Raw genomic sequence first — 18551 nt, forward strand, 5'->3', positions numbered from 1 at the left:
AGGAAAATTAAATATATGCTTACATGTAGAACTAAGATTTTTAAAGGGATATAAGAGAGACTATATAGTATTTTATATACTCTGACAATGCAGGTAAAATACAACATAAAAACAGAAAGAGATGAGAAAAACAAAACTTTAAACTTTTTCAGTAATTGTTTTGGTGAGGAGTTCATACTCTTATTATGAGTATTATTTGTGTGTAATATGGGACAAAGTAAATGAGTCATTATAAGATATTCTTTATCCGTAGCATCTTTGAGAAGCAGGATTCATGATATGGAAAAAGGAGGCAAAAGATAGAAGGAAGAAAGGGTTAAGCAGTCCTAAATTTGAATTGGAAGTATCAGTATGAGCCCTTGAAATATGTTAAGTAACACACCATTTTTTCTTTCGCTCTATTCACCAAAAAGCTCTAAAAACCATGATCAACCCAGCAGCAGTAAACATCCCTATTTTTATTGTCATTTTGAAATACCCATTGTAATGGGTTCTTATGCCCATTGTAAGAACACTAAGGCTCCTTAGAGAAATGTCTGATTCTATGAAGAGATTAAGATGAGCCTGCAACAATTAGTCATTTCAGAGAGTAAGAAAATTATTAAAGACTCTTTGGTTTTGTCTCTTACTTGAAGAGACAAAACCAAAGAGCCCAACTTGAAGAGATTCCTGACTAGGCAACAGAGCCCAACTCAGAGCCCAACTTGAAGAGATTCCTGCTAGGCAACAGAGGAGTAACTGAACTACTAAGATGGATAATAACTGCACTGGAGTGCAGTGCATCAAATATGTTTAAACCTATGGGTTCAGGGCACTTGGGTGGCTCAGTAGGTTAAGCATCTGCCTTTGGCTCAGGTCATGACCCAAGAGTCCAGGGATGGAGCCCCACATCAGGCTCCCCGCTCAGTGGGGAGCCTGCTTCTCCCTCTCCTGCTTTCCCTGCTTGTGTGCTCTGTCAAATCAATCAATTCTTTAAAAAAATAAATAATAAATATCTATGAGTTCATAATAATTCATCTCCCTCTTCCCCTGCCTCACGCTCCCTCCCCCCCCCCCAAAAAAAATCTAATTGGTCACCTGTTGAGGACACTATGGAATCAACTTATTTTGAAAATTGCTTTTTCTATATAAAAGTGGCCAACTAACTAGAAGGGAAGTATCTTTTCTTTTTTTTTTTTTTTTAAGATTTATTTGAGAGAGAAAGAGAGAGAGTGTGTGCATACACCCTCATGGGGTGGGGAAGGACAGAAGGGAGAGGGAGAGAGAAACAGACTGAGCGTGGAGTTCAACGTGGGGCTAGATCTCACGACCCTGAGATCACAGTGCATGAGCCCAAACAAGAGTCAGATGCTTAACCAACTGTGCCTCCAGGTGCTCAAAGCTTCTTTCTATAGAAGTATTCCAACAAAAATTTAAGAAGGAATGATAAAATTGGAATACCACTATTTTGTAACCCTTAACTAATTGAGGAACTAAGACCAGCAAGGGCTGCTAACACCATAAAAAGAAAGATAATCAGACATTATGGGCCTCTTCATAAGCAAAGCAATATCACCCATGTAGTAGCTTTCTGAAAATAATTAAATCTGAATCTTATTAAGCATATAGAGCCAACCCACCATAAATATGATTTCTAATTTCCAGTGGCAGTCTTATCATATTAATATAGTAATTATACTCCAGAAAGAGAAATGAATCTTCTAAATCATCTAGTTTGCAATACTGCTCAAACTGTTCAAATATCATCACTTAATTTTTAAGTCCTATTGGAAGCCATAAAAAAGCCACTGTAAATAACTATGCTAACACTGCTAGACATCCTGGTATGTGGGTGCCACTTCAGATTAGAAACAGAGTAGAATAACTTGCACCACCATCGAAAGCCACCAACTGTGAATTTAGAAAAAGTAAGAATCAGGAATCTGAAGAAGATCTTAGGCTGACAATACTTTACAATTTGCTTTACTGACAGTAAAAGAATCTAAAGCTACAAAAGTTAAGACTTAACTAATTAGCACTGAGTTTAAATTGTACTTCAGGTTTCAATAAACTCATACATTTCCATACTTACTGTCTTATGACTAAGAGCCAATAAAACTTCATATAGGTTAACAAAAACCAGTCACTTTAATCTTTTACAAACTTTTTGAGATTTTGATAATAATAAATTATAAAAATTCTAATAAAACCTAAGGATTCCAAAGATCTATGTCACTATTGGTCAATATTTATTTCATTATATTTACATCTTGGAAGGGTAGTGGTATACAACTAATATTTAAATAGTTAAGGCAAGAAGGAAAATGATATACTACTACTTTTAGGAAAAAATGAGTATCCCAAAAGAAATATGAAAACATTTACAAGTGAAAGATACAGGCAGTACACTAAGTTGTAAATATTAAGTGTTACTCACCGATTCCTTCTCCACAACTCGGTTTAGCATGACAACTGCTTTGGTTTTTTGCTGCCAAACCATGAGCCAGAAATGGCAACCTGTATTAGGAAGTGGACCCTGTAAGAACAGAGAAGAAAAAGTAGATAAGACAAAGGAGATTCAACAAAGCTCAAGGAAAATTCCTTCAAGTATGCTCTAGTTTAGGAACAATGTATCAAATCCTAGTAAGTAAATCATGACTTTAAATGCACTTGAGGGCAGCCAGGGTGGCTCAGCGGTTTAGCGCTGCCTTCGGCCTAGGGCGTGATCCTGGAGACCATGGATCTAGTCTCATGTTGGGCTCCCTGCTTGGAGCCTGCTTCTCCCTCTGCCTGTGTCTCTGCCTCTGTGTGTGTGTTTCTCATGAATAAATCAATAAAATCTTTAAAAATAATAATAATAATAAATCCACTTGAGTGAGATGCCTGGGTGCCTTCAGCTCAGGGCGTGATCCCAGGAGTTCCAGGACTGAGTCCCACATCAGGCTCCGTGCATGGAGCCTGCTTCTCCCTCTGTATCTCTGCCTCTCTCTTCTCTGTCTCTCTCATGAATAAATAAAATTAAAAAAAAACAAACCTCACTTGAGTTTAAAAAAATAGGTCTGTACTAGTTGCTTATAAGTGATCAAAACTGACTTTTTTTTTTTTTTTTTAAGATTTTACTTATTTATTCATGAGAAAGAAAGAGAGGCACAGACACAGGCAGAGGGAGAAGCAGACTCTCTATAGAGAGCTTGATACTGGACTTGATCCCAGGACCCCAGGATCATGACCTGAGCCAAAGGCAGATGCTCAACCACTGAGCCACCCAGGCACCCCCAAAACTAATTTTTATTAACTTAGGGAGAAAATGAATTTTTCAGACTCTCAGATGACTTTCAGTTGAGGGCTGGGAAGCCAAGCTTCAGTGGAATCAATGTCAAAGCAAGATCCTGCTCAAAGAGTCAGCCTGGGACAGTGTTCCTGATGCTGTCACTACTATCACCTTCCTTTGCTGGCATCACCATACTAAGGTGGCCATAGTAATCACGTATATAACCTATAAACAAACCAGCCTCAAAATTGTGGGCAGAAATATCTGACTGGTTATGTTGTAGTTGCAAAGGAGGTATGCAAAGGAAATTTCTGTATCTTTCAGCTTCCACAGCAAGAAGAGAGGTCCTATGTGCCATGGATCATGGAAGTCATACAAAAGAGGAAATTTGTGCCATCACTGGCCAACCAGCCACCCAAAGTTAACTCGAAAAAGATTTCCAGAAAAAGCAGAAATTTCAAAGTGTCTGAACCACTATGAAGCTGTTAATCTACAAACACCACAGCATTGTGTGACCTCAATAGCAGACTTAAATGGGGCAATGGTTCATATTACAATACTGCCATGGTGGGGAAAGAAATCAAATCCAATTACCTTCACATTTTGCTTAATGGTGGCACAGGGCAGAAGAAAGGGCAAATAAAAGATGAAAAGGCCATGGTCAAATTATAACTAATTTTAAAGGTGCAAATGAATGAGGCTCTATTGTAGCTAACATAAGTCAGCAGGCATTCTCCTCACAGGACAGAGCAAGGGGCAGCTTTGGGGGCTGCAGGCCAGGTATCCCACAACTTCAGCTTTCAATGTCAAACACGGTGATTCACATGGTTTGAGGCTGAAAGCATCTTTTGGACAGTTGTATTCCCTGGTGTGTAGCAGATGCTCCGTTAATATTATTTGAATAACAGAAAGTTATAAAAAAGCTAGAAATCTACTCAGAATCCTGAGAAATGACAACCAAATGTTTGAAGATACTGTTCTCCTCACTCTATATATCTATTACATGATCTATTTTAAAACAAAACAAAGTGTAAATGTAAAACAGGGCAATGAGAAAATCCCCAGTAAAATGAATGCTTTTTCTTTCATCTAAAAACAAATGGATCTAACGATTCACCAGAGAAGTCACTTCTTAGTGTGTATATATACTGGAAACACAAACACAAAACACATTCTATCAGTGGTTCTGGGTGGGGGTGGGGTCTCTCTCAACTCTTCCACCTACAAGCAATACTATCAATTTTTTTTCTACGAAATGGAGATTTATACCAAGGACTGATACATTTTTTTTTAATTCAGAGGAAAAATATGACAAAAATAAGTAACAAAAGACAATCAGAACAGCTAAGGTTATAATAAACATTCAGCATCTCTAGTTTTCTCTAGTAGAATGTTCTTGGCCTTCAAAGAGCTTGCTAAGAGGCAAGAAGTCCTTGTCCTACTAACTGAAACATATTAAGTGCTACAAGTCCTACTAACTAAAACATATGAAGTGCCACAAGAGTAAAGGGTAAGCCATCAGATCTTCATGCTATAGTGGAGCCTTAAAAATGAGGACGACACTGATATAGGGAAGCATCATGGAAGGACAAGGATCAAGTCAGGGTCCATTCCAAGCTGGCTTGGTTTAAAAAAAAAAAAAAAAAAAAAAAAAAAAGAAGAAGAAAGAAGGAAAAAGAGAGTAAGATGTAGAAAATGCAGAATTTGTGAGTAAATGAGTCATCTGCGTAAAAATATCCAGTGAGGACCTGGAAAATATAGGGAAAGAATAAAAAGCTGAAAACAGCCTTCTGGGTCCCCCAGTTCTAAATACATGCGGCTCTATCAGGACACACAGAGCAGCCCAACAGGGACAGGATGCTTAAACACAATTAATAATTAGCATTTTCTGTTATGATGGGATTTACAATATTTTATAAGAGGATTATTATTACTACTATTACTACTACTACTACAAAGTAGTAACAAATGCCACAACCAATAATCTATGGAGGGCTTACCACAGTACCAGGCACTGTAAGAATTTCACTCAACACTGTTTCACAGATAATATAGGTATACATCTATAATAGAGACATAGATATGTATATATAGACTTGGGGAGTTAAGTAGCTTGCCCAAGATCACACAGCAGTTTTATAGTAGCAGAGCTGAATGATTAGGGCATGACCAGTGGAGCCAATGGGGCTTCAAATTCTGGCTTCAACTCACTTAAATGGATTTGGTAAAGTCATTTAATGTTCCTGGTCTCTTTAGATAATTCCTCATGCATAAAACCAGGGTGATGACAACGTTTACAAGAGAGTTATTCTGAGCCTTAAATTATACAAAACATATAAAGTATAGAATGTTACAAAATTGCTGTTATTAATTTTATTTCCCACTACAATGTGAAGTTCATAACAACAGCGTTTATTTAATGTCTAATTTTTTTTAAATTTTAAGGGAAGGAGGGGCAGCTGGAGAGGGAGAGAGAATCTCTAGCAGATTCCATGTCTAGTATGGAGTCTGACTTGGAGCTCGATCTCACAACCCTGAGATCATGACCTGAGCTGAAATCAAGATTTGAATACTTAACTGACTGAGCTACCCAGATGCTCCACTGTTTTATTTAAACAATGCCTACCAGACAGTAGGTAGTCAATAAATCTTCGTCAGATGAATGAACATCCAATAAAGTAGTTGGACTGGAATTTGGGCATAGATACTGTGAATCCAACATCTATATTTCCTTAAGATAAAAGGGTTGAACATATGGTGCCAGAGAGCTGAAGTCTCAAGTGTAGAATGAAAAAGGGGAAAAAAATTCCTAAATCAGAATCCTGAAAATCACCTACAAAATTTGGGACTACAATGAGAAAGAAGAACTAATAAACAAGACTGGGAAAAAAGGAGAGAAAAAGAAGGAGAAAGAAGTATGGTAAGTGACTTAGAGTAATTATTCTTTTCTATTCTTGAACATTATAGTTTTTTCAGGTACAAAGTAAATTGAAATTCTATAAATGAGTTTATTAAAAACGTCATGAATGTTTGTAAGAAAACCTCCAAATATTACAAAAAAGGCAGAAAATGGCAAACTAAAGTCTACTTATTCCTAATTCTTAAAATAACCAATATTAATGGTATATGTAGAATTTATTTAGCCAGTCCCTCACAGATTATTTCTATACTATTATTTCTGGTCTTGTACTATTAAAATTAAGTTGCAATTAACACTCATATATCATTATATCTGTACATATTTAACCACTAAGTTTTATAAATTTTTAAATCTTCACTATTTTGACTGGTAAAAAGCTGTAATTGATCACTGGTTTAAATTTATATTCCTAGGGACTAGAAAAATTGAGTATCTTTTCATAGGTACACTAGCTACTTTTATTTTTTGCAGATTTTATTTATTTATTCATGAGAGACACAGAGAGAGAGGCAAAGACATAGGCAGAGGGAGAAGCAGGCTCCCTGTGGGGAGTCCGATGTAGAACTCCGTCCCAGGACCCTGGGATCATGCCCTGAGCCGAAGGCAGACGCTCAACCACTGGCCACCCAAGTGCCCCACAACTTTTATTTTGAATTTAAAAATCATTCACCAGGGGATATAAAAGCACTGTTCACTAAGTCTCTGATTTGATAAAGGGTAGCTGGTGTGGACAAACCAAAATAATTTCTATTATCAAAAAACAAAAGAACAGTAGTGCTCAACTATGTGTGTAGCCAGTGTACCATGCAAGCAGAATTTCACAAGGAACCATCACACTTGATGGTCTCCCAGACAGTATTCTGGGCACCTGGTCTTACTATCCTCGTTCTGAACAAATGCCAGACACCACCATCAAAGGGATGTTCATACTCTCTGAAAATATATGCCAGAGAAGGGCTTTCAAAGAGCCTCTGATTATGATGCAGATTATGTGAAGAGAACTTAACAAAGCATTAACAATTGCCTTGTATCAACATAAAGCAAGAAGATAATTTGCCTTAAAAGAACTAGCCTATGCCATTCATTAAAAAAATTTCCTTTTTGGGGATCCCTGGGTGGCGCAGCGGTTTGGCGCCTGCCTTTGGCCCAGGGCGTGATCCTGGAGACCCGGGATCGAGTCCCATGTCGGGCTCCCGGTGCATGGAGCCTGCTTCTCCCTCTGCCTGTGTCTCTGCCTCTCTCTCTCTCTGTATGACTATCATAAAAAAAAAAATAAAAAATAAAAAATAAAAAATTTTCCTTTTTAAAAATAACTTTAATTTCATGTTCACATACAAACCTGCAAAACCATACAAAACATCAAAATGTCTACATTTTACCATGTAACAACAGAAAAAACTGAAATAGCATTTCATTTCCAAAAGAAGTAAAGACATACTTTAACTATGTTTCAAAGCAGACCAACCATAATAATCGCACTGTCAAGGCATTTGCTTCACATCACATCACTTGCCTGTGTTAAGATGTAACTCCTCTGCGCCTCTTCTATGTCAACTAAACTGGCATTAATATAATCATTTTCAGCATTTTGCAGTTTAACACGACTGTGATCATCTGAAACAGAGAATGATAAACCATAATTGTCATTTGAAACTTCCCATTTCAAAAAAAAAAAAAAAAAAAGAAACTTCCCATTTCTTTTTTACTTTAATATTAATGTTCTAGGTATTTATAGACTGATAGAACAAAACAAAGAAAAATAAATTAGCACCATTAGAGAGTTGAGTCAAATCCTAAATTATTCCTTTTTTTTTGAAGTAAGTATAAAAATTAAATCTTTTTGTTTGTTACTGTGGTATTAGAAATGCTTTTTGTTTGTAATACGATAGCTACTATAACTTGAAAAATTGACCAAAGAGTAAAACATAGTAAAAGGAATAAAGCACCTATCTTCCTAAAAGTAAAAAGATCATTTAGTCTTGGTGCCTAAGAACTGATAAGTCTATCTACAAAAAAAACTGGCCTCAAATAGATGAGACTAGATTCCCATGGTAACTACAGTTCATTTTCTTCATTCCTCAACCGATCTGCATTCAGCTATATTTAAGTAATTCTGAGTACTTAACTATATTTAAATTAAGATTTAAAAATATTTAAATGCAGATGGGATATTGTAATTCTTTTTTTTTTTTTTTTTTTAACTAGGCTCCATGCCTAACATGGGGCTTGAACTCACAAACTCAAGATTAAGAGTTGTATGCTCTACTGATTCAAACAGCCATGCCCTGGAATATTCTAATTCTTTATAAGACAACTAAAGATGCTTCTATTACTTAGATTGTATTATAACACAATAGACAAATATATCTATTTTAGATATATTTCTACCTTTTAATTTTTTAAAAAGATTTTATTTATTTATTTAAGACAGTGGAGGCTGGGGTTGGGACAGAGGGAGAGGGAGAGAGAAGCAGACTCCTTACTGAGCAGAGAGCCCAATATGGGGCTTGATCCAGGGACCTCTGGGATCATAACCTGAGCCAAAGGCAGAGAGCAGACACTTAATGACTGAGCCATCGAGGTACTCCATAGTTCTACCTTTTAAAAGTAAAAATGTCACCATCTGCAACAAAATGGATGACCTGGAGGGTATTATACCAATTAAAATAAACCAGGTTAAGAAAAAAAAAAAAAAAAAGACCATATGACTTCACTTCTACATGGAATCTAAAAAAAGAAAACAAACAAGAAACTGAAACAAACTCATAAACAGAGAACAAAACCAGTGGTTGTCAGAGAGGAGGAAGGTGGGGAGGTGAGGAAAATAGGTGAAGGGAATTAAGAGTTACAAACTTCCAGTTTTAAGTCAGCCAGCCCCTAGATGAAAAATACAGCACAGGGAATATAGTCAATAACACTGTAGCAACTTTCTTTGGTGACAGACCTAATTACACTTATTGTGGTGAGCATTTCAGAATGTATATAAATGTTGAGTCACTACTATTGCACACCTGAAACTAATATATGTCCAATATATATCAATTTAAAAAAGAGAAGCCTCAAAATTAAAACATATTTGCAGCATATACAACCAAAGCACTAAGATATGAAGAGTACCTACAAATCAGTAAGAAATTGCAGGGAACCCCATTTTAAAAAGTGAACAAAGAGAATACACAAAGGACTTACAAATGTGAAAAACATTTGTTTAATCTCACTATTAAAGAAATGCAAATTAAAATGAAAACTTTTTTTAATTAAAAAATTTTTGGCAAAGATTTTTTTTTTAATGATGCCCAGTGCTGCCCAGGCCATGTCTAGCTCCTTAGCAAGCATTAGATGAAACTATAAGAGAATTTTCATATGCCTGGTTTAGAATAACAGGTGTAAATCCTTTAAAATCCAAGGTTTCCATTTTTGTGAATGAAACCAACGCATACAGCCAGACATAGCACAGGGATTAACAGTAACAGACACAAGAGGAAATAACACAAATTTCCAATATGTCCAACAGAAGGCAAATTACAGTATATATGAAAGATGTATTACACCTTGATGGAGCTATTAAAAACCATACTTTAGGGGGAAAAAAGTAAAAGTCTCATAGATTTAGAATTTATGCTGATTTAAATATGTAGACTACAAAACTTGACCTTATATCATTTTGGTGGAAAAGGAGGAGTTTTCTCAGGAAGAGAAGGTATGTGCATCATAACAGAGTTAACACTGGCTTAGTATCCTAAATATGCAACCATCTGAAGAATGTAACTGAATTTTAAACCAAACATGTTTGATGTTTAATTTTGGAGGATACATTCAATCAAACTGCTCCCCGAAGGAAATTTACACTAAATATCCTTTCTCCACTTTTAAACTAAAACAAAAAACTGTTTACATTATCTCTGTATGAAAGAAAATGCTAAATGGCTACAGTTTCACACATCAATTTATCTGAGATGTATGTGCTGGCCTGAACTCAAGACCTCTGTAAATATTACATGTCATTTGCCAACAGGAAAAACTAAGATCTTGTTATAGTAAATCACTTATACTAGTGTTCTCGGAAAGATGATGTCAGCAAGCACTTTTTTTTTTTTAGTCACTTTTTTTTTTTTAACAGTTTAATCACCTTTTAACTGTTAAATTATGTGAGATGGTAAAAAGGTCAGCTACCCAATTAGCAAAACAAAGACCATATATCTCCTAGAAAACACTGATGTATCAGGAGAATGTATGCTTTTACTATCCATAAAATTCTAGTTTCACTAGAATATAATACCAAAGGGATGTGTTTCCTCATGTTGTAATCACAGAAAGAACACAAACCCCAAAGGTTAATCATATCTATTGCACAAGTGAAAAAAGCAGTTTGGCCAAAAGAAGCTAGAATCCATAAAAATTAGGAAGGTTCCTCTCCAGGGACCTGGGAATTGAGTTATCTTGCAGGTTGCCATCCAGAGTTATGAAAAAATCAAGCCCAGAGGAAGACCTTCGGCAGTTTGTTTTTAAGAGTGTTTGACACATTGCCCTCAGGACCTTGAACTAGAATTCAGTAGTTTTCCCTAGCTTTAAAATCTACATCAAAAAAAAATAATAATAAAAAAATAAAAAATAAATAAAAAAAATCTACATCATCTGTCACTTTAATACATTGAAAATACCGAATCATACAATGGTAAAACAACAGATATATTTCCTGGAGCTCAGTGGTCTGACCAAAGGGGAACAGGGTGCTACCTGAAAGACATCCAGAGTCCTGCAGAGTCTGGCCTCTGCTTCCCTATAACATTTACTTATATAGTCAACAAAAGCAAAGGAACATGAATTTTTTCAGGAAAAAATAAATTTTTAAAAAAATTTTGCTAGCAGATTAAAACTAAAAAAAGAAGGTAATCCTTGGGAAAACTAACTATTTAGAACTGGCTACAAATGTTGGTTGAATCTATATTTTCTCCTCAGGAGTAATTAAAAACAAAACTCTCAAATTCACCTACATTATTAGAAATTTATTTTAATTCGTCTGCTCTATAATAGATTAATAAAAACTTTAAAGTTATTTAAGTGATTCTGAAGGAAAAGAAAAGTAAGAGTTTCTAGTGTTAAATAAAACATATCACGTTCAAATTATCTACAAAGATAATAATTATACAGTACATTTCAGGAAGTGAAACTATCAAAGCCTTTTTATGAAAAATTATGACTATGATTTATATTCTCTAGTAAAGATAACAGACAATGCCTCTTCTCCAATTAAGAATCACTTCATGGGGATCCCTGGGTGGCGCAGCGGTTTAGTGCCTGCCTTTGGCCCAGGGCGCAATCCTGGAGACCCGGGTTCGAATCCCACGTCGGGCTCCCAGTGCATGGAGCCTGCTTCTCTCTCTGCCTCTCTCTGTGTGACTATCATAAATAAATAAAAATTAAAAAAAAAAAAAGAATCACTTCATGTACGGTTTAAAGTGTGAGAGTGGACACAGGTCCCCTCACAGGTCCCCTGGGAGTCAAATGTCCCCTTTCTCTGCCCTGTTACTATCAGTCAGCCCAAAATCTACTAACTGTTCATTCCAAACCAAACTTCTGACTTCTGAATTAGTACAAAAAGCAAAAATGAAAACACCAGAAAGTTAAATGCTTTCTCCTCTCCCAGAGTTTATTCTGCCCAGAAATCTCTGAAATGAGATTATCACATTGAGTCCTTTGGCTCTAAATAATAAAACTCAAAGCCCACAGTACCTTATCATCATTAAGTAAGTATATAGTTATCTTCCTCTTTCGTATTTTTCAAAAAATCCAGCAAAGGGAGAAAAATAAAGACCGTTCAAACTACATTGCAGGAGATAACGAAAAGCAATCAAACCATGCTTCACAGGAAATCTTATTTTTCAATGTCTAATAACATCCAATAACACCAAAAGCTCAGCTATCAAGAATATGTATCTATATATTTTTAATGTATCAAACTGCTCCCCTGAAGGAAATTTACACTAAATATCCTATCTGTTCTTAATTCTTGCCACCAAGTGAATGAAGAAATGCAATATCCAATAGAATTGTAGCTTATAAATTGGATAAAATTTGAGCAAACTTCTGATGAAGATTCCCTTCACCTCCCACCCTCAAACAGTATGTTTTCTGAGAAATGGTTTCATCTGTCAAGAAATGACGCTCTAGCTGTGGCCTGAGCTGACAATACAGATTAGCTTCCTCTTTCAACAATGTCATAATAAGTCTTTTTTTTTTTTTTTAACATCCCTTACCCCCTTCACTGATTCAGCTTTCATCATTATTGTGAAAAAGATCTCCTTTTGGAAGGTAAGTCAAACAGGAAAAAGGATTCACACTCATCATTAACTATCCTCCATAGGTTATACCACAGTAGAGATAAACAATCATTATAATCAACTGGGGAAGAAGACTAGCTCCATTAGTAAGTAAAACAGTACTGAAAGACTTTCCCCTTTCATTCTTCTGTCTCAACCAGGGGAAAACTGTAAGTTTTCAAATACTGATGCCTGTATTTCCATGTTTCCTCCCTGCAAGAATGCAAAGCATTTCATAGATATGTTTATCCTCCTTGACTCTACAAATTAAATACTTGAGACATAAATATCGTTATTTTTCTCTCTCGAATCAAGAAATAAGTCAAAAAGCAAAGCTAGAACTAAAATCCAAGTCACCATAAAAGCACTACCATATTAATGAAGAATCACATACTTTAGTACACACAGAATTAACATTTTAATTGTTTCTTCTGAAAATAAAACTTGATTTAATGAATAGTTTCTTTACTGATGACATAACCAACTACGACCACCATACAGGATTTAGCACCTATGATGTGTCAGGTACTATATGACACATCCTACTATATTTCCGCTCTCAATCCTTACAACCTTATAAAGTTGACATTATCATGCTCATTTTACTGACACTTGGGGAATCAAGTCATTACCATACACACTAGAGAAGCACAAGAGGAGATTTAAACTAGGTTTGTACGATTGAGGAGACTATTTTCCACACTACATTATCTCTGATCTGTCCAGGTTGGTTACTTTACTAACCTTTGCACACATCCTAAATTCTTTTTGAAATCACCTTTCACACTGTTCTTTCCATCAGGTACGACTACTGTCTTCATCTCTGCAACACAAAGCCCACTTCCATGAAGATCCAGACTAGGACTTAATCTGCTCTAAATAGCCTCTCTGAGGCTACCACCATGAAGATCCGTTCTTTACATTTATATTCTTCAACAACTTTATATACAATTTTCACTCAAATAATATATTTTAGGAGCCAGGCAAGTGACATAAAGATAACACATAATTTGTTTAAAGCTTTTTAAAAGAAAACTTTCTAGGGGTGCCCAGGCAGCTCAGTTGGTGAGGTGACCAACTCTTGATCTTGGCTCAGGTCTTGATATCAGAGTCATGAGTTAAAGCCCTGCATTGGATTGGGCTCCATACTCTGTGGGGAGCCTATTTTTTTAAAAAATTGAAATTTAAAAAAAGGAAAAAGTTCTATTTTTAAAAAAGATGCTATTTATTTATTCATGAGAGACACAGAGAGAGAGAGAGAGAGAGAGAGAGAGAGAGGCGGAGACATAGGCAGAGAGACAAGCAGGCTCCTTGCAGGAAGCCCGACATGGGGCTCGATTCCTGGAACTGGGATCACATCCTGAGCTGATGGCAGACACTCAACAGCTGAGCCACCCAGGTGTCCCAGGAAAAGTTCTATTAAGTAGTAATTCCTAGTGTCATCTTTATTAGACTATGTGTTGTAGGAAGAAAGCTGACCAACTGATACCTGAGGAAGCTGAGTGAGATAAGCAGGCTTCACTACACAGATGAAGAAGGAGCATACACATAAAAAGGAGTAAAAAGGAATATCATGAAGGACTGGCAAATTCAAAAAGGCTGAAGAGGTCCCAAAACATGTTAAGGCTACCTCAATGAAGCTCTTTAAAGGACTGACAGAAGCACATCTGATTTCAAGAAAATAACCACCAGCTGGAGGAAGAAAGACAATGCACTGATGCATTAACAGTTCAATCTAGAGATGAGTACAGAACCAAACAGTGGCAGGAATGGAGACAGTTACAGTGAAGCACATCGTGGGTGCACACCATCACCAACTTGCTAACCAAGTACGCATTGTTCAAGAAACACCGAGTAGGTTCTTCTTCAAACAATAGGTTGACCATCTGTGACTTCAATCTCTTTCAATCCACCAAGATTTCAAGTTCCTAAACTTGATACGACAATATTAATTGATTAAATCTGTCTTCCACACATCTCCAAATTGAAAACAGATCTTTAGCCCAAAGAGTCTCTGCAAAGGAAAGAACACCTGGGAAGTATCTTTAAAAAGTATAAAATCTATTAATGTACTATGGAACATGGACATCTTCCTCTTTGATACTTTGTATAAAATAAGACATACTAAATTTAATTATCAGTAAGTGTCTCACTATTTTCCTTGAAAGTCAGAATCTCTCCTTTAAGGAGAGATAGAGCCTAAAATGGGGGAGGGGGGGCAGGGGGGTAGAGGGAGTCGGGGGAAAGTACTTTCCTTACATCCAAAAGTCCATGGGACACCATGGAAACAACGTAGACCAAATATTTATTAAATTCCTTCTATATTCAAGGACGGCTCTAGGGGTTTAGGACCTAACCATACCCTTGTGAACCTTACCTTCTCAGAAAGGGAGATAGCAGTAAGTAAAACAACTAAATAAATGTTACACAGTAACAAATGCTATGGGGAAAAAAAGCCCAGTCATGCTAGGGAGCGAGGCAATTCTAAATAGGGTAGGCAGGGTGGGCCTCACTGAGACAGTGACATTTAAGCAAAGACTTGGGGGAGGTCAATCATGTGAATATTTTGGTTAAGATCTTTCCAGGCCAGAGTAAATACCTTAAGGTGGGTATGCACCTAAGATATCTGAGGGACACAGATAATAGAGCTTGAGCCCAGTAAACAAAGGGAAGAGAAGCAGGCTGCAATTTAGGTTCAGAGAATCAAGAAAATCTGTACTGATTGATTTGTCTAACTTCATAAACTTGACTGAGAGAAAAAGTTTGTACTTCCACCTTAAGTGTTTACCTAGAAGAGTGTTCTAAACAACTTAGGTTAAAAAAAATAAAAAAAATAAACTTAAGTTGGCAACTGTTCAAGCATTGTTTAGACAACAAATTCCAGAAAATTTTCATATTCAAATTATCAAAATATGATAGAATTTTGTTAGAATGACAAATCACTATTAAACCATTCTGAGGGGATGCCTGGGGGGCTCAGTGGTTGAGTGTCTGCCTTCGGCTCAGGGGGTGATCTCAGGGTCCTGGGATCGAGTCCCACATCCAGCTCCTTGCAGGGCACCTGCTTCTCCCTCTGCCTGTGTCTCTGCCTCTCTCTGTGTCTCTCATGAATAAATAAAATCTTAAAAAAATAAAATAAAATAAAATAAACCATTCTAAAACCAACAGAGGAGAGGAGATTATGTTAGCTGACTTGAAGAGTGACCTAATTCAGCAAAAAGAACAAGCTCAGACACCTCCAGAACTTCTCAGTAGACCTATCTAGAACTAATGAAAGAAAATGGGTGAGAAGGCTAAGGGGCCTAAAGATGTAGATTCTGATGTCTGTCCTGGCTCTACCAACTTATGTGACCACAGACACAGCTGTGATTTATACAGAAAAGAGCAACCTACTACTTGAGAAACATTATTAGCATCCAAGTAAGACTCCTTGAAAACTGTTTCATCTTAAAAATTTATAGGAACTTGGGACGCCTGGGTGGCTCAGTGGCTTAGGTTGAGCGCCTGCCTTCAGCTCGGGGTGTGATCCCGTGGTTCGGGATCGAGTTTCGTATTGGGCTCCCTGAAAGGAGTCTGCTTCTCCTCCCTCTGCCTAGGTCTCTGCCTCTCTCTCTCTCTCTCTCTGTCTCTCGTGAATAAATAAATAAAATCTTTAAAAAAGAAAAAATGTATAGGAACTTAAAAATTCTACTTCATTATGCATCTGTATTTTAATATATAGGTAACCACACCTTCCCACATTCTGAGTATAATCAATGGTCCTGGAAGATGTGCCACGTTTCCCTGGGACATTAAGTACCCTCCCTGCACACTGTGCTCCTCTCTCTAGTCCCCAGTGTAAGTAAGTACTCTATAGCAGAGCTGCCCAAGTGATGAGCTGTGGCTACAGCGGGGGCCATCTGTTAGAAGGCTACCGTTATGGCAAGATTTTGATCCACTCAGCCTTGGGGCACGTATGTTTTCAGCCATCTGCAGCCAGGGCCCTGTCATGCTCACCATGTATTCCCACTGCTTAGCACAGTACCTTTGCCCAGTACCTAAATCAAGGCATCAAATTCAGAAACCTGGAAAGATGCTGGTATAACCTACGCTGTACTCCAATTTCCTGTTTTACAGGCATCCATTTGTGTGGGTGTGTATAGTTCTATGCCATTTTATCACATGTGGGGACTGTGAAACCACCACCACAATCAAGATACAGTCCTGTTCCATTACCACAAAGATCCTCTGTGCAACCCCTATAGTCACACTCTCCCCTAACCCTGTTCCTAACCCATTAATCTATTCTTCATCTCTATAATTTTATCATTTCAAGAATGCTGTAAAAATGGAATCATACAATATGTAACCTTTGAGATTAGATTTTTTGACTCAGCATGAGTCCTCTGAGATCCACCCAACTTGTTGCATGTTATCAATAGCTCACTTCTTTTTACTGCGAAGTAGTATGCCAAGGTATGAATAAACCAGTTTGCTAACCACTTACCTGTTGATGGGCATTTGGGCTGTTGCCAATTTGGAGCTATTACAAACAAAGCTGCTATACACATTCAGGAAATGCACTTCTGTATGGACAGAAGGTTGCAATTTTCTGGAATAAATGCCCAGGAGCACAATGGCTGAGTTATATAAGATACGTTTAGTTTTTCAAGAAACTGTCAAACAATTTTCCACAGTGGCCACACATTTTATGTCCTCGCTAGCCTTATATGAGACCTAGTTTCTGTATCCTTGGAATATTGTAGCCTCATTATTTTTGCTGTTCCAGTGGGTATATAACATGGTTAAAACCAACATTGTTTTAATTTTCATTTCCCTAATGGTTAATGATAGTTCCCTAACAGTTAATGATATCTTTCATATGCTTACATGGTTATCTGCCATCTGTGTTCATAATCTTTTGCCCATTTCCTAACTGTACTTTTTTTGGTTTTATAGTTTAGCCTTTTACTCTTGAATTTTAGGAGTCCTGTATATATTCTAGGTACAAATTCTTTGTGGTTTATAAATATCTTCCCCCAGTCTGTCCTTATTTTTTCATCCTCAATATCCTAGCAAGGTCTTTAGCAGAGCAAAGGCTTTTAATTCTGGTTTACTCCAATTCATTGATTTTTTTCTTTCATAGACTATGCTTTTGGCATCACATTAAGAACTCTTATCTGAATGGATAAAGAAGATGTGGTTTATGTATACAATGGAATATTACTCAGCTATTAGAAATGACAAATACCCACCATTTGCTTCAACGTGGATGGAACTGGAGGGTATTATGCTGAGTGAAGTAAGCCAGTCGGAGAAGGACAAACATTATATGTTCTCATTCATTTGGGGAATATAAATAATAGTGAAAGGGAATATAAGGGAAGGGGGAAGAAATGTGTGGGAAATATCAGAAAGGGAGACAGAACGTAAAGACTGCTAACTCTGGGAAACGAACTAGGGGTGTTGGAAGGGGAGGAGGGCGGGGGGTGGGAGTGAATGGGTGACGGGCACTGGGGGTTATTCTGTATGTTAGTAAATTGAACACCAATAAAAAAAAAATAAAAAAAAAAAAAAAAAGAACTCTTATCTAACCTTAGGTCCTGAATTTTCTGTCTTAAATTTTTAAAAAAATTTTGGTATTTTTAAATATATTTATATTTCATATACTTTATATATTTAATTTCTGTATTAGGGATTTTTGTATAAGGAAGTTTAGGTTGAACTTTTTCTTTTTTTTTTTTTGGACTGTGGAGGTCCAATTGCTCCAGTATGGACTGTTGAAAAGATCATCCTTCTGCCATTAAATTGCTCTGCACCTCTATCAAAAATCAGTTCACCATATGTGCATGAGGCCATTTCTAGGTTCTCTGTTCTAGTTTTTTTTTTTTTTTTTTTTAAGGTTTATTTATTTATTCATGAAAAACAGAGAAAAAGAGAGAGAGAGGCAGAAACCTAGGAAGAGGGAGAAGCAGGCTCCTTTCAGGGTCCAATGCGGGCCTCAATCCCAGGACCTGGGATCACACCCTGAGCCAAAGGCAGACACTCAACTGCTGAACCACCCAGGCATTCTCTAGTTTTA

At 36.8% G+C, this 18551-nt stretch overlaps 1 protein-coding gene across 4 annotated transcripts in view; it reads right to left on the reverse strand.

Moving 5' to 3' along the window:
- Nucleotides 1-18551, reverse strand: part of PTPN2 (protein tyrosine phosphatase non-receptor type 2) — a 94065-nt gene that overhangs the window by 30981 nt on the left and 44533 nt on the right. For all 4 annotated transcript variants that reach the window (XM_025429592.3, XM_025429590.3, XM_025429588.3 and 1 more), the window contains 2 exons: nucleotides 7684-7784; nucleotides 2417-2515 (listed from right to left, as the gene is read on the reverse strand). In XM_025429592.3, coding sequence (XP_025285377.1) covers nucleotides 2417-2515; nucleotides 7684-7784 — 200 coding nt within the window. The remainder of the gene's footprint in view (nucleotides 1-2416; nucleotides 2516-7683; nucleotides 7785-18551) is intronic.

This window comes from Canis lupus, chromosome 7 (assembly GCF_003254725.2).
Source record: "Canis lupus dingo isolate Sandy chromosome 7, ASM325472v2, whole genome shotgun sequence".
Lineage (NCBI taxonomy): Eukaryota > Metazoa > Chordata > Mammalia > Carnivora > Canidae > Canis > Canis lupus.